We start from the raw sequence: 23,891 nt of genomic DNA, 5'->3' as shown, positions 1-23,891 counted from the left end.
CTTCAATATGGGATATTTATGCACAGTCTCCTGGGACCATATCTGATTAGTGAATGCCTGACCTTATTGGAAACCAACAAGCAGGCCTGCAGTTAATTATAAATGATACAGAGCTCATGGCAGAGCCCTAATAAGGTGTTTTTGTAGATGATGTTGCCTATTTTTATTTAACAGTCAAAATTAGGAGAGTGAAGACAGATGGTGAGAATGTCTATAGAAATACACTGATCTTAACTGTGAGAAGCCAGGCAATGACAGATCAGAAATAATGCTAGAGCAGACTGTCTGGGATCTTTAATTAACATCTGAAAGCAATAATGAACTGGTCAGACAGGGTCAGGAACAGGTGATATTGTGTTCTAGGGGGAGAAAGAGTTGTGTTTGTCTGTGCTTTCTGGGGTTGGGAGAAGTTGCTTAGAAGTTTTGGTGTAGTTTTCCCTGCAGTGGTTAAAAACTGGAGGGCGGAATCTAATCTCCGTCTGATCTTTGGAGGAAATCTACTCCTAAGCTTTTCCGAAATAATATCCTGAAAGGGAAAAGAATCAATTCGAGTAAAGTTCAGAGCAACGTCTGAAGACAGAACTGTAAAAACCTGACTTATGAGTCTACATGTTCATACACAGGAAGATGTTTTATACCAAATGATTATATCAGATTCCATTCATCAAGGCAAAAGGAAGCCAAAACAGATATAAAGACAAAACCCTGAGGAGGGGGAGGAACGTGTCCAATTTAGTGAGGCAACTGTGATAGCAATTAAGGCCCAGATGGAAACTTTTGAAAGTCTCTGGAGTCTGCATATCCACTGTGGTTTTTTTCCTGCTAACTTGACATCATAAAAGAGGCACCCAAAGAATAAAGAGATGATGCTTGAAATTTCATCCGTCAAGCAGTGTCCCAAATTTGATTTATTGTAAGACAATTTTCCAAAATTGGTTTGGGTTTCTAAGATACAGAAGGGGAGTTTTCTCAAGTGGTTATTCACAAAGAGAGAAATCGTACATTATTTGTAGATTTGTCTTTGCTGAAATGCAGTTGGCATTAATCGCACCGTACTGCCTAGAAACCTCTGGTACTTCAGATATTCGGATTGTATTTTGGCCTGTCATTATAAACTCTGAAAGCAGAGTGCTGCAATTTTCCACTAGAAGCATTACATTCAGGATTCCAATAAAGACCAATTAATGCAGAAATCAAGAGCCAGAGAAGGGGTAATTATCCATCAGTCTCTTTCCCAGTCTCCCCTACCCCATCATCAAGACACATGAAAGTACAATGCAGAAACACATTTTCAAAGGGTCAGGAAAATCAGAATGAAGGTGGGAATGGCATACCAAGGTATCGCTGTATCATAACCCCTAGAAAGGGCCTGCTTATCCACTACCATGCTTGAGTTGTCATTTGTGTCTAACGTGAGTAAAATGCTACCAAACCAGAACTCTCCACCATCTCCACTGCTTTGTTTAGGGTAGCCATTTATACATGTGCTAAATAGGCTTAGAATACTGCCACCACTTTAAGTGAATAGAGAATTCTGGTCTTAATACTAATTTTTTGCACCCAGGTTTCCATTGGTCAAAATCAGACTGTGTTACTTTAACAAAAGCCTTTGGTGTCTGATTCACTGACCAAGATAACAACAAAGGGTTAAAAGAAAAGGAGTACTTGTGGCACCTTAGAGACTAACCAGTTTATTTGAGCAAATAAATCGGTTAGTCTCTAAGGTGCCACAAGTACTCCTTTTCTTTTTGCGAATACAGACTAACACGGCTGTTACTCTGAAACCTGTCAACAAAGGGATAGTTAGTGTAAATCAGACGTATAGAAGAAAAGATAAATTGAAGAAGAATAATTCTTGACTGAAGTGTAGATTGGCTTTTTTGCATTTCATCATGCAGGTATATACTTAGGGGTTTTGGAAATGCATATTATTCACTAGACAGATGGTGTACTGGCTTCTTTGTCACTATTACAGCCTCATATGAAACTGTACTTCGGCACTTTAAATTACCAGGAATATTAACCATTTTTTGGCACTGTTAGCTCAAGTCCCTGATGTCTCCTCCAGAGTATTCATTGCATGTGTGCTGGTAGCAGCTCGTTTCCTTTGCACTAAGTCCGTGTTGTCCAAAGTCTTATGGATTTTTTTAGGCTGGAAAAAAGTTACTACATATGAACAGGTCCCCCCCGCCTGCTGTCCCCTCCCACCAGTCCCTCAATCTTCATTATAAAATACCCAAAGGGACCTCCTGTGCAGGTTGCATTCTGAAATAATAATAAATAAAATGCCACTTTCTTTAAATAAAATTAAGTTGTTTTTAATAGAGAGTCTGAGAAAGAACTCCAGATCCCTCCCAATACCCATAAAGTTTGATAAAGTTTGCTTCTGTGTTAGAAGTTTGTGCCAGTTCTTCTCTGTCTAATGGGTAGAACCAAAACACTGGATCCAAATACCCATGAATTTAGAGAAAGTCTAGGTTAAGTTATAGGCCCAAACTTCTTAGGCTTCACCCCATCTCTAGATATTGTGCTAGAGGAGGGCAAGGGAAAAAAAAAAGCCTGCATATTAAACAAAACAAACAGTAATCACTCAGAGCTAGACTATCCCTTTTAACTTTGAGTAATACCATACTTCATAAGCAGGCCTACTGAAATTAACGTGATTACTTGCAGAGTAATGTACTATGTAGCATAAAGGTAGCAGAGTTGATTCCAAATAACTTTTGTGGTTTGTCTTGCATCTGTCTTTCCTGTAACTTCAAAAAGGCCAATTTAATTTTAATTAAAAAAAATCCTTTTTGTGTAAAAACCAGTACTATGTAAATATGAAAGGCCATAGACAATATTTATAGCTAATTTTTATAAACAGGGTCCATAATTCTTTGCTCTCTAATTCCATTGACTCCACTGGAGTTATTCCTGAGTTTTACACCAATGTACTTGAGAGGAGACTCAGGAGGTTTATTATGGGAAAATGCTGACAAAGTGTTAAATTATTGTGGTGCTAATGGGGAGCACTGTAATTCTCTTGAAAGTTCCAGAGTTTTGTTTTTTGAGATGGTTTGTTGCCAGTGAAGAAAGTCTACTTTAAAAAAAATATATTTCCAGATGAATGAAACTGGGCTTGTGAATATCTATATTGCTGCATTTTCTCTTGGTATTTTAAAGGCTTTTCACTTTTAGGGCTTCCCATTGTTGAAATTTGTAAGGGGTTTCAGGAACTTCACAGCAGAAAGGCTTATTCATATAAGTCAGGTTGTTGTTTTTTTTTTTTCCTGTCCCTCCTCTTCCCCAGCCTAGAGTATCTTACGTTGTCGTTGTAATACCGGATATTCAAGCAGCAGTTTTAAATTGGCAAGCCATGTAACTTTGCTGTGTCCAAAAATGTGTAGACACCAAACAATACCTACTTTTTAATCTGTTTTAGGAGAACTCCATGAATCTGCATAATGGTCTCACACAGAAAGTGCTTTATCTTCACCAGTTAAGCGAGTCAGTTTAGTGGTATTCTATTGGCAAAAGCTTTCAGAGAAATTATGCATGGTAAATTAATGAAGGCCGTCTGAGGTATTATTGTCTGTGAATACACATGCCATTAGAATCAATGGCTGGCTGAAAAAAGTTAACGGTCATTAAGTGACTGTTAAAAGGGCCGGTGGACACAGATACACTCCCTTCCAGGGTTCTGGTTGGATTAGGTAAAGACAGAGATTGCTATTTGCCTGTAGGCCATAGGACAACCCAGGCTTTGTGCTTTTATATCACCATTTAAAACCTTTCTGTCACTGGCAGATTTACAAGAGTCTGAGCAAGACCATCTTACAACCAGGTAAATACCTCTGCATCACTTTTTCTATTGCTTTGTTTAGTTCAAAATATAAAAGTGGGTGCATTTAAATGCTTTAAAGTCTCTTGGACTTCTCAAAGGATGTCTGAAACGCAGATTGAAAACTGGTGACAAGCTTTGGTTCAGTAAGGCTAAAGTTTTTGGTTTTAGATACTGTGATCTTTGCAGGGGGAGGTCTGTGAAAGGCACATCTACTTGGAATAGTGGAATATCTTTTTCTTTTTCAAATAGCAAATATATTACTAGAGTATTACGACAGATCTAAGCGTCATCCAACAGAGTGCAGAATGGGGTTTAACTCCGGATATTTAGACAACTGTATCCCAATATGGCAACTCAGCTGTGAATTTGTTACACAAGACATGTAAGTGACGTGAACTGCGTCCTCGGTACCTTTTATCTATATGGCAGTTTCTTTTTCTCGAGCATTGTAGACATTGTTTCAGGTGTTAGCCAGTGTATGCTTTGGTCACAGTTACTTATGACCAAAATAAAATATGCTGGAGAAAAGTGATGATTTGATATCTTCTTGAGGCATATGAAGAAAGCAATATAAAAGGATCTTTGATCAAAAGGTCTTCAGAAATTAAACTTGACCAGTTTTCAGAGTAGCAGCCGTGCTAGTCTGTATCTGCAAAAAGAATAGGAGTGCTTGTGGCACCTTAGAGACTAACCAATTTATTTGAGCATAAGCTTTCGTGAGCTACAGCTCACTTCATTGGATGCATGCCTCCGATGAAGTGAGCTATAGCTCACAAAAGCTTATGCTCAAATAAATGTGTTAGTCTCTAAGGTGCCACAAGTACTCCTTTTCTTTAAACTTGACCAGTCGCTGATGAGGCAACCCTGTAGAAGCTTAATTAGTATTGATCCAGATTCATTTTTAAGATTTAGAATTAGCGGCCTAAGAGGAAGGTTTTCCATTGTAGTTTATGCCACAGAGTGTCTGTTATTATATCACATACGTCTCAGACAAGCCTGATTTTCATTTGATTGAGATTAACACGCACAACCTCACTAATATTTGAAGACAATTTCTCTGCCTTATTTTCTCCCTGTTTCATATCCCATAGAGATTACTCTAGACTGCTGCTGCTTGGCACTGTTATTTATATAAAGATATGAAATGTATTTGTACTTGAGGGCTTGTCTGTAACGGTGTATACTATTTCAGATAGTAGACATTGGCAGGAATTACTGTGAAAAATGACTTTCAAGTGACAGCTTTATCCTGCCTATAATATTTCATTGCCTGCAACTTTCAATTAATCACGGAATAACAAAACATTCTGTCTGGCGACAATGGTGTGTCCATTAATATCAAGAAGTGAGTGAGTCTCGGCTTTAAGAATGTGAATGCTGCCACTGACCCTGACCACTCTTGCTCCTTAATCAGTAAGTTTCAGTGTATAGGGAACATTTCCCCCCCTTCCTTTATTGTCCGCCTTTGTGATCTGTTAAACTGCAATCCATAATGTCTTGCATCTTTATAATAGCCTGATGGTGTGAGGTTTTAAATGATCTTATGAATTTGACTTTGGCTCACTCTGCATAGACCTTGGTGTCTTCAATGATTTTTCTCCATCCTGTTGAAGAGGGCGATAAGGAAGAGATGACTCTAGAGAAAAGTTTCAGAGTAACAGCCGTGTTAGTCTGTATTCGCAAAAAGAAAAGGAGTACTTGTGGCACCGTAGAGACTAACCAATTTATTTGAGCATGAGCTTTCGTGAGCTACAGCTCACTTCATCGATGAAGTGAGCTTTAGCTCACGAAAGCTCATGCTCAAATAAATTGGTTAGTCTCTAAGGTGCCACAAGTACTCCTTTTCTTTTTTCTAGAGAAAAGGACTTTGGTGATATGTCTCTTGGGTTTTCATGCATCCTGTTGCAATCTCTGAAGAAATGAAAGGAGAGAGCGGGAGAGCACATTATTGGAAAATAAAAGATATGGATTGTAAATTTTGCACCAGAAATGGTGTGTCCATCTCCAACATGACCAGATTGCTAGACTGGCACCTTCCATGTGCTAGACTTCATCAGCAATCACTAGAGAATTCTTGCAGCAGTTCTTCTTGGGGGCTTATGTTGCTCTTAACATTTAAGTATTCCTGGTTGCTCTCTCCCCTTTGAAATAAGACCCAACGTGATGTATCGGTGTATTGAAATCCCAAACTCTCACCATGTCCAAAGCCATATTTCTACCTCAAATTGAAATGCTGAGAAAAGCTTTTTGGGAGTGTTGGGGCTTGGGCCACAAAGGAACAAAGACTCTATGGTTTCACATAGCAAATAAGTGAATCTATGATACTAGACGCAACTCAGAAGTAGTTCCTGTACCCACTGAAGTCAGTAGTTAGTTTTCTGTTGATTTCTGTGGAGGCAGAATTGAGCTCTCTATACTATATGCAGCTAAAGTGAGTAGAAGTCAGTTAGTAATGCTTTTAGTAAGCCTGTTTGTAAATGGGTTTCCCCTCAAGAATGAAGGGAAACAGAAATATATTAGAAAAAAATGATGCATTAGATCACACCAGAAAATTATTTTGAACCGTCTGAGCCATTTTCCGTGTGAACTATTAAAGCAGAGCATTAGTGTGTTCTGTACAATAGCAGAATATCTTCTTTTAATTTTATTGATTTATTTATTTGATGCATTGATGCTGTTTGGAAATTTGTGGTACTTTTGATTGACTTGTTTTTGTCAATGGGATGCTGAAGGGGGTTTATATGATTTTCTGATGTGGAGTTTAAAGGAAGGGTGTGTGTGTGTTTTGATAAAATAAAACCAATCTTTTGGGACCCAAAGAAAGATAGCAAGGTTTTCAGCTCTTCAGTGAGGCTCGCCACTTTGCTTGGCTAGCTGAAGGCTTTCCATTGCTGCTGGATACTCAGCCAAACAAAGCTTGCATGACAGAGACTATGCTAATCAAGGGTTTATCCTGAATGTGGTTGTGGTTCAGTAAATACAGTGTTATGCCATTGCCATACACAATTTTTAATTCCCCGTGGACGATATGACTTTTGACAATTCGCAAGGGTTTTGCTTCTGATTCTTCATCTAGCCTTTTATTAACACTATGTCTCTGCCTATCCTGTTGTATTAGGGTTGATCTTGCAAACTACTGAATTCTCTCAACTCAAAGAACTGAGGGCATTCGGCGCCACACAGGGTTGAGTTCTAGTGTCTGGATTGGGCCATCACCTCAGCTGGTAAAAATGGACATGGCTCTATTGAGCCACTAACACTAGATGAGGATCTGTCCAGTTGTGTGGGGATGGGTATGCTGCTGGCAAGGGCGATAGATGGGCTAGTATGTGTTCTAGCTACAACTTGGATCCTAAAACCAAAAGTGGAGCAAAGTGGGGTGTCTTCTCCACCACTGGTTTTGCTTCCCAAAGTTATTTTTTTAGAATCTCCTTAGTGTAGTGTCCAGGTAGCAGAATAGCCTTAAAACCATATTAAAAGTCTGAATAAGCTCAGTGATTAAGTTAGCAAAAATTCTCCTTTTCCTCTCCCTTTCCTCTTCTCTGCTCTACCCCGCCCCCCCCCCGCCTCCAAAATCCCTTCTCAATAGGGGAAATGCAGATCATATCGATCTCTTCCGTCTCCTTACAAGAGCCATGTGCGGGCTATGTACTTTTTTTGTCTCCGATTTCGTGAATAACTTAATTGCTTTGTTATCCCTTTGGGTATATGTAATATTAACATTGGTTAATGACGTTAATTCAAGTTTTTACCATTAATAAAATGGCATTGCTTAAAATTAAGCATTACATTTCAATTAGCACTCCATCAAAAACTTTAATAGTCTGGAGCATTAAAATGATATTTAAAAAAAAATTTCTTATACATTTTTTATTGTGTCATGCTAATTTCCAAAGAGTGATTGAGAGCCCAGACGATCTGAGGAACGACCCTATCTGCCATGTTTCTTGAGGGAACTTCTTTCTTTTATGACATTATGCAAAAAGGTCACATTTCCACAAAGCAGGAATCTGTTTCAGTCACCTCCTGAATTCATTATCATCTCTTTTACTTTTTAACATGAGGCACATGATATACAGGCACCCCAGGTGGACATGTTTAAATTAATCTAGTAATAATTGATTCAGAAGAGATTTGGAGGACAGAATTTGCATAAAAGGCATAATGAGAGCAAATCCTCAGAGGCCGACTGAACAGCTAAGTCCCTGAATAACTTACATCTTCTAAACTAATTTGGTTATATATGCAGTATGGTAGTGAGGGGGTTAGAACTCATGTGCTTGGAATTCATTACACACAGTTCATCTTTTCCAGAAAGCCCTAGCTTCACAGTGTGTGAAACTAATGCCAGCCTTCCTAGCACTCACGCATAGCCCGTGAAATGAAAAGCTCTGGATCTGAAGGGTTATTTTTAAAAGTTGTTCCACAGTGTAAAGTCAGCACCATGAGACTGGGAGATACTCTGTTTGGAGACTCTCCTCCCAAAAGATGACATTTTCTAAATCAGGTTCAAAACTGGAGGTTTGACCCAGCTTTTAGCAACATGTCAGAAGTGTGTGGAGGGCTGCATAGTCTTAGATATTCCCTCCTACTACACCAGCATGGTTCTGTCTGGCCTAATGTTAGATCACACAGAGTCCGACCCTGTGAGGGGCTGAGAACCCTCAGTCCCACTGATGTCGCTGGGAGCGGAGGGAGCTCAGCAGTTCCCAGGATAGGGACCATAAACTAGAGCCCACTGCAAAGTGAATTTTGAGGCAATGAAAACAGTGAGCCAGATTTTCTCAGAGGACCTGCTTTTGCTCCTCTTGAAGCTGATGGCGAACTTCCACTAACCTCAGTGGGAGCAAGAGCAGGCCAGTTCACTATGGTGCAAGCCTATTGACAGTTGTACTAGGGTATCTGAGAAAGAAATTTGGTCCAGCCTGCTAAAGACAAGATCACAGCCTGGTTGTTTCATGGGTAGAACAGAGGTAAGTATGAGTATTAGGGGGACTGATGTCAGACACTTATGTGGTGTAAATTGGAGTGGTTTTAGTGGAGCTACTCTGATGAGAATTTCGTCCTACATTGTTTGGTTGAAGCCCTTACACTCAGCACGGTTATTAACATTTCTACACCCTTCATGGTAATGAAGAGTAGAAGTGACTTGTGATTTGGATATTTTCCTACTTGTTTCTCTCCCTTTAAGTGATGTTCTGCAGCTGTATATGTTTTAGCATAACACACTTTTTCCTAAAGAACACCTGCCCAGAGTGCAATAGATGGGGCTGATAAAAGTAGCCTCGTCGGTCCATGGATGAGAAAAGTTAATGTAGTGCAGCAGCTGCTGGCCTCTGAATAATGTGCAGAATAAAACTGGTGTGCTGGGTGTAGCAGGAAAAGGGAGACTATGTTTGATTTTTTCCCCCACCCCTTTCACATTCTGGGCATTTATAGACCTTTTGGATGCTTTGTAGCTGAGAGCTTGCTTGTGATAAACGATGCTGTGAAGTGCCAAAATGACACTGCAGTGAAAAGTACTCGTGGTTCCAAGCATACTAAACTTGAGTTCCATTGTAACGTTGTTGAGTGCTTCTCCCTCTCTAGTTATAATTAAGTCATATATTTCTTATGAGGCAGCTGATAATCATAAATCTCAGCCAAAAACACACAAGCTGTGATTTCTCTATCTCACACATACACACGTTAGATAAAGATTATTCTCATCCAGTTATTGCACAGACTCCAGTGTTTTTGAGAGAAATACTGCAGGGTGTGCTACAAGTTTGTTATGCCAATCCGATTATGCTTGATTGGGCAGTGCGGGATTTTGAGTATCCATAATGCCTTGTGGTAGCTAGAACAGAGGAATGGCAATTGTTGATCCAGGGGTAGTTGGGCAGGGCAAGTGGAGGAGGAAGGAAGCTGTAACTGGAGTCTTTAAGTCAGAAAGTAAAGTCTTGCTGAGTAGATCAAGCCTATATGTTAAGCCTGACTATCAGATAGGAAGTTAGGTGGCATGGCTATTTGATATATTGGCTTTTGTCTGCTGGAGACTCAAGTTCCAATCCTGGCTTATGTCACAAGTAGCAATAAGGCCTGGTCTACACCTAATACTGAAGTCAACCTAGCTACATCACTCAGGGCTGCGCAAAATTAGAGATCTAATTAAGGTGACTTAAGTCCCAATATAGACACCGCTTGGTTGAAAGAAGAATTCTTCCGTAGACCAAGCTACCACCTGCGGAGGGGGTGGGTTGACTTCAGTGAGTGAAAACCCACTTCTTTCGCTGTAGTGTCTGTGCTACAATGGCACAGCTGCACTCCTGCCGCTGTCACGTTTCTAGTGTAGACATACCCTGAGTATGCTGATCTCCTTTTACTCCCTTCCTCATGTTGCAGTCACAAGACCACCACAGGGGCTGGTACGGTGCAGTATGATCATCAGTCTCTCCTCAGAAGAGTCCCAGGACTGGACTAGCCAGGGGCTTTACAGTGTTGAGTCGAAGGGGGAACTTCCACAGTACTGTATCTGTCTGAACTATGTCTGACTTACTTCCAGGGCTGTTACTAATTTCTCCTCACTGCCACAAGCACTACAGTTGTTCCAAAAGGCTTAATCAAAGAACACCACCAGTGTGCCTCTACACTGCAATATAAAACAATGTCAGTAAAACTTTATGGTTAGTACTGTAATTGCGCAAAAGTCAAGCAGAGTTATGGTTTCCAAATTAAACTGGGAGAACAAGGAGGGCCTTGTCTCTGAAGTGTTTGGAGTCAAGAGACCTGAGTTACTTTTCTGGCTCTGCCAAAGACTGGTTATTTGCCTCTGGGCAAGCCACTTACTTGCTATGTGCCTCAGTTTTCCCACTTGTAAAATGGGGCTAGTAAAATTAACTCACGGGAGTGTTGAGAAGGTAAATTCATTGGTGTTTGTGATGTGTTCCAAGAGCCTCTGATAGAAGGGGCTATAGAAGTGCACAGTATTATAAAAGTGAACAGTAACTTTGCATGAATATGGACATTTCTACTGAATCTTTTTGAATTTAAAAAAATGATGAGAAAAATAATTGAAAATATCTCCCATTTCCACAGCATAAGAATATAAGAACGGCCATACTGGGTTAGACCAAAGGTCCATCTAGTCTAGTATCCTGTCTGCCGACAGTGGCCAATGCCAGGTGCTTCAGAGGGAATGAACAGAACAGGTAACCATCAAGTGATCCATCCGCTGTTGCCCATTCCCAGCTTCTGGCAAACAGAGGCTAGGGACACTATCCCTGCCCATCCTGGCTAATAGCCATTGATGGATGTATCCTCCATGAATTTACCTAGTTCTTTTTTGAACCCTGTTATAGTCTTGGCTTTCACAACATCCTCTGGCAAAGCGTTCCACAGGTTGGCTGTGTGTTGTGGGGAGAAATATTTCCTTTTGTTTGTTTTAAACCTGCTGCCTATTAATTTCATTTGGTGACCCTCTGTTCTTGTATTATGAGAAGAAGTAAATAACACTTCCTTATTTATTTTCTCTACAGCAGTCATGATTTTATAGACTTCTGTCGTATCCCCCCTTAGTCATCTCTTTTCCAAACTGAAAAGCTGCAGTCTTATTAAGTTCTCCTCATATAGCAGCTGTTCCATACCCCTAATAATTTTGTTGCCCTTTTCTATACCTTTTCCACTTCCAATATATCTTTTTTGAGATGGGGCGACCACATCTGCATGCAGTATTCAAGATGTGGGCGTACCATGGATTGATATAGAAACAATATGATATTTTCTGTCGTCTTATCTATCTCTTTCCTAATGATTCCCAACATTCTGTTAAACAATTAATTACTGAGAAAATATACTTGCATTTATTTAAATGTTTATTGAGTTACTGCAGTAAGGGGCAAATCCTCTGCTCTAGAGGAGGCACTTTGGGGCTGAGAGTGAAGTTAGTGCTGGTGGATGCACTACTTTACAGATCCAGAACGCATGGGTAGTGCAAGAACTGTCTGTTCGAGGAGGCTAGCCTCTGGCCCCACCCCTTCTGCCCAAGGCTCCTCCCCCAAATATTCTGCCTCCCCTCCCCTGCCCGCCCCAGAGTGCCGGGTGGCCCAAGTCCCATGCCACAGTCTGTCCCACCTTACCCCCAGTCCCTACCCCAACCCCCGCCCATTTTGGGGAAGAGGAGCAGCCTGGGCTGGGGCCCCAAGGGAATAGCAGGAGGGGGCCTCGGGGCAAAGCATGGGGCAGGGCCCTGGATGCTTAGCATGCACTGGCAGCCCCCCATCAATGCCTCCCCCTCCCCTCAGCACCTCCGCCCACTGGCAGGCCCCGCCGATCAGCGCTTCCTCCTCCCTTCCAGCACCTACTGCTTGCTGTGGATCAGCTGTTTCTCGGCATCAGGAGGCACTGGGGGGGGGGGGGAACGGGGAGCAAGGGTGCAGCACGCTCGGGAGAGGAGGCGGGAAGGGGCGGGAAGAAGCAGGGCAGAGGTGAGCCATTGGGGGAAGGGGTGGAGTTGGGGCGGAGCTGGGGGGGAGCACACCCTGGCTGGTTAGAAACTCAGTGCAAGAAGCCCTGTGCAAGAAATTTATGGCCTGATTTTGCAAGGTGCTGAGTACTGTAACACCCACTGACTTCACTTGGAGTTCAGGGTGACGGACACTTCTGAAAATCAGCTCCTTAATCTCTGCCTTGGTTTCTCTATCTGTGAAATGGGGACCTTGAAAACTCATTTCATACTCAGTGCAGTTCCTAGCAGACAAGCCTCAGTACAAAACCCATCATCACTTCTGGCAACCTTCTTGACCATCTCAGCAGAGATGACAAGTACTGACTGGGGATAGGAATGGAAATACCTTTTCATTGAGGGCATGGGGAGTTAGCTCAAATGGTAGAGCGCTCGCGTACCATATGAGAGGTAGCGGGATCGTTGCCTACGTTCTCCAAGCTGCTGCTCTTTCCCACCCCTCCCATCTTTCTCGTTTAGTTGGGGTTGGTCCTGATTTAGTTGGGGTTGGTCCTGCTTTGAGCAGGGGGTTGGACTAGATGACCTCCTGAGGTCTCTTCCAACCCTAATCATCTATGATTCTAGGGTCCCCGCGAGAAGGATTGAGGCACTCGGTCAGGGCAATGTGTGCAAGTTTGACTGTCAAACTAGTTCCTTGGATAAACAGAAGACTTCAGACTCCAGGGCACTGTTCACAAACGCTAAATTCATATGAAAACCCTTAACAAAATAGCTCATGTTTTTATATTACATGTTGCCAATAAAGCAAGTTCAAAAGTCTTTTTTTTCTTTTGAGGGCATCTTGAAGCACGTAGGAAATAAGTCCATGTGTGGTTAGGTTAGCTCTGTACAAAAGTAGATTTAAGTGTCTGCAGAGCAGGAATTTATTTATGCCTCTTGAGTTTGGCAGGTGCCCAGTGATATAGTAGGTCATGCTCTGCTGCACATGCCTGTACTATTGATTCCGAAATATTTTATGGGAAGTTTATATAATAGAATTCTGTTCTGGAGGAACCTCCTCTAAGGGTGACAGCAGTTCAGTTTCCATGACCATTCAGTCGCTAGCTTCTCTGCCAACAAGGGGGCCAACTAATGCCAGTTGGTGGCTCCTCTGATTTGGACACATGCCCATGCAGAAGTGGATTGAGATCCACTGACTCATTTCAGACTGGGCCACCAAGCTGCCATTAGAGAGTATCATCTTGTAGTATCTAATCCAAAGCCCACTGAAGTCATTGGGGGTCTTTCAATTGACTTCAGTGGTCTTTGGATCACGTCCTTGGTCACTACCAAGGTGAGCTGGAATCAAATGGTGATGTAGAGATAGAATGCTTCTAATCCCATTACCCATGGGATGTTAGATGGGGTGGGATCTGAGTTACCCAGGAAAGAATTTTCTGTAGTATCTGGCTGGTGAATCTTGCCCATATGCTCAGGGTTTAGCTGATGGTCATATTTGGGGTCGGGAAGGAATTTTCCTCCAGGGCAGATTGGAAGAGGCCCTGGAGGTTTTTTGCCTTCCTCTGTAGCATGGGGCACGGGTCACTTGCTGGAGGATTCTCTGGTCCTTGAAGTCTTTAAACCACAATTTGAGGACTTCAATAGCTCAGACATAGGTGAGAGGTTTTTCGCAGGAGTGGGTGGGTGAAATTCTGTGGCCTGCGTTGTGCAGGGCGTCAGACTAGATGATCATAATGATCCCTTCTGACCTTAGTATCTATGAATCCCTTGAACTATCTAGTCCTATAGATGCTCATACCTTAGACCATTTCTTCCCAGCTCCCTTTCATGCTTCCATGCCATGTGCCTGCAATGTGAGTTAGTAAGTTAAGTAACTTCTTATTTTATGTGGAGATGTCCGAACTATTCACATAAGTCAAGATAACAAAGATTAGAGTAATGTGTCTTGTTGTATTTCCTGATTTGCATTGTTTTACTCCTGTATGAGAAACAACAATGTTGTCAAAAGCTGGTGAGTGCTTCAAAAGAGATAAACTCCCAGTGAGTTATACACTCAGAAAGAGTAATGATGGCCCAGTGGTTAGAGTGCAAGCTGGACACCCAGGTTCAAGTTTCTGCTCTGCTACAGACTTCCTGTGTGACCCTGGGCAAGTCACTTAGCCTTTCTGTAAAAAGGAGGTAATAATACTTCTCTGTGTTGTGAGGATAAATATCTTGGAGATTCTTAGGTCCTCATGATGGTATGCTAATTAGGGCCATGCAAGGAGCTTGTAGAGACTGATGCATCTACAAGTAACAAATCCCAGCCAGAACCAAGAACTTCAGAATCTAAATGGAAGTAAAAGTAGAAATAAGTCAGTGGTTTAAAAAATGAAAACAAAACCACAGTGCATTGATTAAAACAAAAAAAAACAAAAAAAAAAGAGAGAGATACTCTTCCCTGGTACGCATCTGGAAAATGGTTTATGTAGTCAAATGTATCTAGCATTAAAAAATAAAAAGTTCAGTATGTTAGAAGGGAGTCTAGTTCTGTAAATGTGATTGAAACGTGTTATATAATTGCACTGTATCATTTTCTGTTGTAAGACAGATCACTGTTCACAATATAAACAGCACTAATGGGTAAATGTACCAACTGCTGGTGGCAGAGAGAAAAGCTCTGTTTTTTTTTCTTGATATTGAGAAGCAGCCTTTTGAAACAGTCTGAAAGAGTGAACTCCAGCTGGCTGCAGTCTGTGGTCAGGGCAAGCAATGACATATGAATATAGCAAGGACTGCATTTTTGTCCGCATTGGGTTGGAGTTTTTTTTTTACAGTGCGTAGTTTGCTGTGCTAGGCTGTCATGACTGTATTGCTCAGCTGTCATGTTGTATAACATTTATATTTATTTTGTGTATTGGTCCAATGCAGATTTTGAATATCTTGGTGCCAATGCACCTCTGTCTGCTGTTGCTCCCAGCTTCCAATGTCCTGTTTCAATAAAACCATAAACTTACCCACCCAATCATAAAAAGGCTTTTGAAGTTATTTTTTAAAAATCCAAGCATGCATTTCCCATTGATTACAGTGGGTCTCAGTTCAAGGGGTTCATGGCATTGATTTTTGTTCAGTTTTTCAGAGTAGTGGGAACTTCACAGATATTTAAGTTTTAGATTTTTTTAAGGTTTCTTTTTCACCTTGGTTCTCCTTGGTATCATTTTGAAAATAATGATCTTGAATACAACTTTAGATTTAATAACACTGGTAAACCTTTAAAGAGAGAGTGGAAATTTACACTATCAGGGAAAACTTTCTAGGGAACACTGATATCTCTACTGGGCTGTGGCATAGTCTCCCAGGGAAAGTGGCAGAAATCCAATCACTTGGCACATTTTACAACTAGTCTGGACAAAATGCTAGTAACTGTACAATAGGGAACACTGCGTTAGCAGGAGAATGGACTGCATGACATTGGGAGTCTTTTCTCCCTGCAGCTTTTATGGTTCCATGATCCTGGAGAGTATGAAAATTGGGCTTCTCTACCCCCTGATTCTAGACTTCACAGTGAATTAGGAGTTCATCACAGGAATGTGCAGGCGGCGTAGCACGTCTTTGTGTCAAGGGTGAGCATTTTATATCTGGCTATTGTTGCAACTCAACAGTGTCAATCAAGGTCACCTTTTTTGGGTGAGGTGCTCCCAGATCCTCTCCCCCCTTTGACATCCTCTACCATAATGAGCACCTTGTAGTGGAGGAAGGCTGCATGCTACCTTCTCTGGAACCCAGGGTGGAGAGAGTGATTCAAAGCACATCTTCCTAGATATTGGGAATATTTGCTGTGTTCAGTCCCTTGCTCGCTTGTGTAGTGATAAAGTTTTTGATACAAGAGGGGATGTGTTAGGGTCGCTTCCCCCCTCCCTCCCGATTTGCTGCTTGGCTTGTACTTGTAACACTGTTGAAGCCACTGCCCTAACTCCTCCTCCCCACACTATCCTCTTTTGATGCCTCCCATCATAGCGTGGTTTGCATGTAACATCTCCCCAGAACCCTTTGTGTGTGTGTGTGTGTGTGATCCCTGCAGTAGCCTTGTCTTTAATGGCATGAGCTATAGACTGTGCTAACCTTAACTTTGAATTATTTTCCAGCTCTCATTTCTGCCAGTGCCACTCGTTATTTTTACTTGCTTGTGTTTTTAAAAGAAAATATATATATATCTCCCTCTTGAGGAGAATCGTGGTGGGATTTTATAAAACCCCTCCATGAAATCTGTGCTAATCTGGGGCCTGAGAATAGCTAAATGCCAGTAATACTTGTCACAGTTTAGGGCAACTACACCTATATTCCCCCCGCTGTGCTCCATCAAGGACATCCACTTAAAGGTTTCTGGCCCCCAGCCATCACCGCTCTTGGGCGGAGACCTGCTCCTCACTCCCTCTTGACCAGTGTTTTTCCAGGCTGCACAGTTCCCTTACACTGTGATATTCCCAGCAAGACAGACTCCCTAAACAAGCTAGAATCTGCACTTTGCTTCCTCTCCAGAGGCTATGAATAGAGTCATTGCCCATAGGTGTCAGTTACCACACAGCTCTTTCTAAGGAAGTGTGTTTGTTCTTAAGGTGAAAGCATTATAGAGAAAACCTATTGAAAACAATAAAAGAACCTATACACATGCTAAAAAGCTTACCAAACATCACCTATAAGTCATATGGGCCCTAGTAGTACAAGTCCTTCCAAGCCTTCCGGAAGGATTAGAGCTCCCCACCCATTTGCTTGATCAGAAAGAAGGCCCTGAATCAACAGGAGAACATAGGAATGGCCATACTGGGTCAGACCAATGATCCATCTAGCCCAGTATCCTGTCTTCCGACAGTGGCCAATGCCAGATGCTCTAGAGGGAATGAACATAACAGGGCAATTCTTGAGTCATCCATCCTCTGAAGTCCAGTCCCAGCATCTGGCAGTCAAAGGCTTAGGGTCACCCAGAGCAGTAATACTTTTGGCCTTCAGAACATCCCCTGGCAACAAGTTGACCGTGCATTGTGTGAAGAAACTCAGGCTATTTGTCCAAAAGGCCTTTGTCTGTTGTTCTCTGGAGAATCTAGTTTGAACTACTATATGTGAGCCTCTGCAGGAGGTGGTACCTCTCTGGGAAGGGGGTTACAACCTGACTGATTTGCCTTAATCACCACCCACAGTTTTTAGTTCTTGGAGGAGCTAAAGTAGTCCTCCTCCATGGAATAGAACATAGTCATATATAAACCACTCCATTAAAACAATGGACCACAAAGATGCTGCATGGGATTGCACTGTATGTCACATCTCCCCCCTGAGAGGTTACATACAATCCCAGCCCTTAATAATACATAAACTTAATACACTTATATCTTTCAAGGATATTACAGGAAATTGCTATGTCTGTCAGAACAATCAGTGACATAATTTGGGATTGATGGTGCTCATAGCAATTCAAAAGGAGGCAAAAGATTTGAAAAATCCTCTGGCCATATTCTGAATACCTTGAGGGCCTTGATCGAAACCCATTGCAACCAATCTGAGGTTTTCCATTGACTTCACTGTGTCAGACAAAACTGCCACTGAGCCAAATCCTGAGGGTTTTTTTTCAGACAGAACTTGCTGAATCTTGCTGGGTTGAGTATGCCCAAGTAAGGATTTAAATTGGATGTAGTCTCTTACGGTACGTGGAACTGCTACGGTACGTGGAGCCTGCCTATAGTTTAAATTGCCTGACGCTTCCTGTTCTAGGATCCCATTTTCAATTGCTGTAATGGTGTGCACAGACCCCACACTGGGCAACAAGGGGTTAAGGAATTATTTTGGGTTCAGCCAGCCCCTCCCCGCCACACCTGCAGCAAATGCTCCAGCTGCTGGAGGAATTAAAAAGCAGGGAACAATTAGCTTATTTGGGTGTCAGAGTTGGAGGTGAGCAGACTTGTAGCTCCAGCAGCAGAGGGGAAGCCTAAAGGCTCTGATATAGCTGCCCAAAGGGGGCCTCCTTGAGGGAAGGGAGGACCCACCCCAGGTACAACCAGAGAGGGAAGTATCCTGTGACCTTGGACATTGGTAACCCTCTCTTACTTCTTTTTGGTTTGGATTTCCCCACCAGGGGAAGGCCTTGGACTGAGCTGACCCTGGTGGGAGGGGGGATGAGAGGAAGAGACCCAGTGAGGACAGCCTTAAGCAGCCTTGGTTGTAGGGTTGCTAGGTATCCAGTTTTCGACCAGAACGCCCGGTTGAAATTTGACCCCGGTGGCTCCGGTCAGCACCGCTGACCGGGCTGTTAAAAGTCCGGCCGGTCGCGCAGTGGGGGTCTGGGGCTAAGGCAGGCTCCCTGCCTGCCCTAGCTCCACATGGCTCCTGGAAGTGGCCACCGCGTCCCTGCAGTCTCTAGGCGCATGGGCGGTCAGGGAGGCTCCATACACTGCCTGTGTCCCGAATGCCTGTTAAGCAGTTCCCATTGGCCGGGAACAGGTCGCAGCGCCCGAAGATGCGAGGGCAGTGCCCAGAGCCTCACTGGCTGCCCATGCGCCTAGGGGCTGCAGGGTCCTGGCCGCTGCTCCCTGGAAGCTGCAGTAAGCTCCTCCAGGACCCCACTGTCTAAACCCTCCTGCACCCCAACCCTCTTCCCCAACATGGAGTCTCCTCCCGCATCCAAACTCCCTCCCAAAGCCTGCATGCACCCCCAAAACCTCCTGCCCCAGCCCCCTCCTGCACCCCAAACCTCTCATCTCTGGCCCCACCCCAGAGTCTGTACCCCCAGGTGGAGCATGCACCCCCTCCTGCACTCTGTACCCCGAGCCTGGAGCCCCCTCTTGCACCTCAAACCCCTCATCTGCAGCCTCAACCCGAGCCCGCACCCCCAGCTGGAGCCTGTACCCCAAGCCCCTCATCCCTGGCCTCAACCCAGAGCCTTCACCCCCCTCCTGCACCCCAAACCCCTGCCCCAGCCCGGTGAAAGTGAGTGAGGATATGGGAGAGTGAGTGATAGGGAGGGGGGATGGAGCGAGGAGGGGCGGGGCCTCGGAGAAGGGGCAGGACTTCAGGGCAGGGGTGTTCAGTTTTGTGTGATTAGAAACTTGGCAACCTTACTTGGTTGCTAGGCTACTGGTAGCCCAAAGGGCCCTGGTTTGGAGCCCGGTGGAGTGGAAGGGCCCAGGCTCCCCTCCTCACAACCCCCATGACAGTCAGGGGTTGTGGCCGTAACCACTAGGCCACACTTCCCAACTAGACCCCTAGTGAGGACCATTACAGTTGCTTATAACTTTGCCAAACTTTATTGTTCTTATTATCTGTTGTTTGTATTACCATAGGAGCTCCCATCATGGATCAAGATCCTATTGTGCTAGGTGGTGAACAAACACAGAACAAAGAGACTGCCCCTGCCCCAACTTGCTTACCATACAAGTAACTGTTTGGGCTGAAATTTTCTATTGTGGATTTCTGCCTCAGCTTACATTTTTTTGGAAAGTTTCAGCTAAAATGGTTCAGCTGTTTCTGAGAACAAAATTAGGGGAAAATACATAGTTTTGCATGTGTTTTAAAAAATTCTTGCAACCATTTCACTGAAAAGCTGTAGCTACCCCCTGCTTTGGAGCAGGCACTTGAAATGTGGCAGGGGGAGGGGGTTGCCCTGGTGTCAGAGACATACCTTCTGCTCTTCCCATGAAAAACTGCCCACATCGGGCCAAGTTATAAGCCTTTGGAAAAAAAATCTCAGTTTGCACATGCTCAGTAGAAACTTGTTAGTTCGGCAGCTAAATTCTCTAAAGATTCTGTCTGCACTGAGCATGCTCCAGTCTGCAGCAGGCAGACTGTCTCCTGTGTTCTCAATAAACTGCTGGAAGCCAGATAGTGAGGCAGAGAAAGGAGGAAGTAGCCATTCCGGAATGCAGAGGAGAAGAGAGATAGGATGGGGTGTGGTGGGATGAGGGAATTAATCGGTGGGAGCAGCTGAGGAGCTGGGGCAATCTTAATTTTGGCATTTCCTAACTTCTGAGTGCTTGATTTTGCAATCTTAATGTTCTTTTAACATAATTTTTGATGTAATATGCAGTAGTTGCTGCAGATGCAGATATTAGAGGGTGTGAAGAGTTACTGATCATCTTTATGGCAATATTCAAAACCCATAGGGACAAGAATAAAACATAGCCTATGGCTTTAATTTGTAATGTTGCTACCTGGTGCCTCTTTCCTACTGTCTCTTTAAGCAGTTTATTATGGCATTTGCATTACTTGAATTATGCCTATACTTAATATTGAGCCATTAACATGCATTTGGAGTATTTGCACATTTCAGTATCTTTACAAATTTTGTTGGTATTGCATGCTAGGAGTTGTATAAAGGCACTTAATTTTTCAGTGTATTGTTTACTGAATATTATCACATCTAGTTAATGTGGGTTTGTAATGAAAGAGGAAAACCACCCCCAGAGATTTGTTGCAGACTTTAGATAGGGATGTATGTTTCCTAAAATGAAATTCTTTGCATTGCAGGTATCCTCTCAGGGCCTGCCTTGGAAGCTAGATCTGCAGCAGGCCTCCAATCATGGTTGTATCAAGATTAAAGGGCATTTCTCTGTCATTGGCAAGCCTTTTCCTTCTCACTTTTCATCTCTCAGCATCACAGAATGCACCTGAATACCCTGAAACTGAGCAACAGCAATGCATCAGAAGAGAACACCCCACCATTGCTTTCGAAGGTAAGAGATTCTCTTCCCTTGGATGTCTTAGCTTGATTGCAAGGTACAATAGGATAATCTGCTCTGAAGTCCTTCCTACAGTGCTGTGTCCTGGGAAGTGGCGAGGTCAAAGCAGAGGGCTGGGAGATAAGTCCTCAAGGTTTCTCTTCACCATTCTACCACTGACTCTGTGATCTTGGGCGACTCGCTGAATTTTGCCTTAGTTTCCTATCCGTAAGTGGGTTCAATAATGCTTAGAAACCTCACAGGGCTAATATGAGGCTTATTTCATACTTGGAAAGTTTTTTCAGATCTTTGAATGCAAGGCACATTTATTATTTTGGACATTTAGAGCAAGATTATTGTGTAGACAATAATAATAAAATAGTCACTAGTTGCTTCCATTGTTCTTGTTGATTTTTCTGACCTTAGAGGCAAAAGAGCAGCCTTTTTAACTGCAGAGGCCGACAGTGCCACACATAAAAACATCACAGGCCTCTTACTAGTGTCTTGCAGCTTAAGAATTCCCATGAAGAACTGTGTCCTTATCCCAGATAAATGGTCTGTGTTGTTATGTGTAGTAGTGATACCCCTAGGATTCCGTCAGCGCTTCTGTCTACTCATCCATATAGTTCCATGGCCCTCATCACCCTCAGATCTGAGCAAGAAGTTCCATACACCATTGCCATAGTGCGTTGAGCCTCCTTGCCTGCTGTAGCTTCCTCCTAAATGTTGAAGTATTGATTTTGGTTCCCCTTTGGGGGATTGCATTGCATCTGTGGTTAGGCTCTTTGCTGAGGGCATCTGAATGAGGCTTCTGTGACCTTTGAGATGGGGTGTCTAGGGAGAAAGGAGACGTTGAAGGGTTCCTTGATGACCTTTTAGGGCTCTTGTCTAAGGCTTTATGCTTCTTTGGAGGGAAGGAAGCTATTGTCTTTACATTTGGAAACCGTTTTCTTGTCTGTTTTCCATTATCCATGCTTTAAAGGTTTAAGTGGATTAAAGTAAATTAGCAAAACTTTAAGCCTACAGTACATAATAGGGCATTGGCTCGAACCTTGTTTCTGTAGAATGCATAAATAAACCTTGATTTTTAATTGCTTAATAATGCTGACCTTCTGCTTTATTGGGGAAGGGTGAAAGAAGAAATCCATGAGGTTAAAAAATGTGTTGGAACTTAATTGGCTATTTAAACAGATAATACAGTAATGAGCATATTACAAGTACAAAGAGAGAGAAAAGTTGGGTGTCTTAATATTATCCAAAAGACAGATTTTTTCGTTGTTGGTTTTTTTTTGGTTCACAAAGAACCAGTTTATAGGATCTATCTTTAAGATGTGTTAGCTTCTGGAGCCCATGTGAAGTTTAGAATCATGTTTATGCTGATCCTGAAAAGCCAGTTGGAGATGTTGATGCTCAAGATGGGTGTCTTCATTTGCCAAACTGCTTTGTGTTAATCAGGCATAGCAGGAACACACAAAACCCAGAGCATTCCTTTTCCCTTTTGCTGCTCTTTTCTGGTATGGATTAATTAGAGCCCGGCAATTATAGGAAAGAAATAGAGATGAAAATTACAGCCATCTAAGGCAAATGTCCTCACATGGGTCCTCTAAACTTTGGTTAGATTCATGGTTATTGTTTGTTTTCTGCACCTGTTTCCTGGTGATTGTTCGGTACATTGTAGTCTTGTGTGCTAGGTTATGCAGCCCTGCGGAAGATGTTCTGTAGGAAAATATGCAGAATGAAATTAAAGGCACCTCCCTTCCTTAGCTACAAGCAGCACTCAAAAATCTATGGACGAGAGTGTTATGCATCCAAAAAGCACGTCACAGCTCTTAAGGCTCTATCCTGTCCTGGCGCCGACACCAGTGGGCATGAAAAGTGCTGAACGCATTGGAACCACTGCAGTTCCGCTGTGCAAGGGGAACAGACTGGGGAATCCACATCTTACGTGCTGCAGAGTACTGTTCTGTGAAGGCTCTCTCCATGGCAGCATGAAGCAGGAGGGTTGTGGCCAGTAGGTCCGCAAATACCTTGTTCCATGGGCCATAACCTACTGTGTAGTGGGAATGCAAGGGCAGCTGATGATACTGTAGCCTATGGAGCAGCTGGGCTGATGCTCCACAGCCTGGTGGAGGATTCCTTTTCCCAAGACCCCATACATCTCCATAGCTGTTGCCCATGGTCTAGTGGGTAGGACACTGGACTGGAAGTCAGGACTCTGGGTTCTAGTCTTGGCTTGGTTATTGATAAGTTGGGTCAAGGTAGGGCACCACTCTCTGTCTTGTCTACTAGTATTGTAAGTCTTTTGCGGCAAGGTGTGTCCTATCGAGGTTTATTTATCCATTCCACAGGAACAAAGTCCGAGCCAGTGCGATGGTATGTAGAATTAGATATGTTATGTGTTTGTCCATTCTGAATCTCCTGGATCTGCCAAACTTAGCCAGAAGTCACTTGAGAACAGCTTTTTATGTCAGATTTCTACTAATTCTTACTTCTCTCTGGTTTTGTTTTTTAATTCATGCTGCCTTCTTTATTGGTTATGGTTAGGAAAGAATGTTGTTTAAATGACTAAACAAATTACTAGGGTCCTTAGTTCTCTCCTATCAGCCAGTGCTTTCACCCTGGGACATGGGAGTTATTATAGGCTAAGATGGACCTATTTGTGGGAGTCCTTGTTTCAATATTGGTAGTGCAGCTCTCCTCCTCTACCTCCACTCCTCAAGCATACACAACGTGGGGACCAGAGCCAGTGCTAGGCTTAAGCAGACGAAGCAATTGCTTAGGGCCCAAGCAGCTTAAGGGGACACCCTATTAATTATTAGTATGTGTTGGGGGTGGGGGGGATGTTCCTGCTTAGGTCCCCCAGTGGGGGAACTGTCAGCAAAACTGCCTCAGCTGACCTGAGCCATCATATGTATGCTGATACATAGGGAAGAGGTGG

General features: G+C 43.1%; 1 protein-coding gene across 10 annotated transcripts in view; it reads left to right on the top strand.

Annotated features, from left to right (window-relative positions):
- The window catches only part of SEMA5B (semaphorin 5B), a 363,514-nt gene that overhangs the window by 167,020 nt on the left and 172,603 nt on the right, over nt 1-23,891 (top strand). For 8 of the 10 annotated variants that reach the window (XM_073305098.2, XM_073305088.2, XM_073305097.2 and 5 more), the window contains one exon: nt 20,763-20,968. In XM_073305098.2, the coding sequence (XP_073161199.1) occupies nt 20,815-20,968 (154 nt within the window). In that variant the 5' untranslated portion in view covers nt 20,763-20,814. Of the gene's footprint in view, nt 1-10,906; nt 11,020-15,815; nt 15,875-19,579; nt 19,674-20,762; nt 20,969-23,891 lie in introns of those variants that run through there. The other 2 variants (XM_073305096.2, XM_073305090.2) reach the window with 2 other exon arrangements.

Source organism: Lepidochelys kempii, chromosome 11 (genome assembly GCF_965140285.1).
Source record: "Lepidochelys kempii isolate rLepKem1 chromosome 11, rLepKem1.hap1, whole genome shotgun sequence".
Lineage (NCBI taxonomy): Eukaryota > Metazoa > Chordata > Testudines > Cheloniidae > Lepidochelys > Lepidochelys kempii.
The sequence above is the reverse complement of the archived record's forward strand: the minus strand, read 5'-3'. Positions and strand labels throughout refer to the sequence as shown.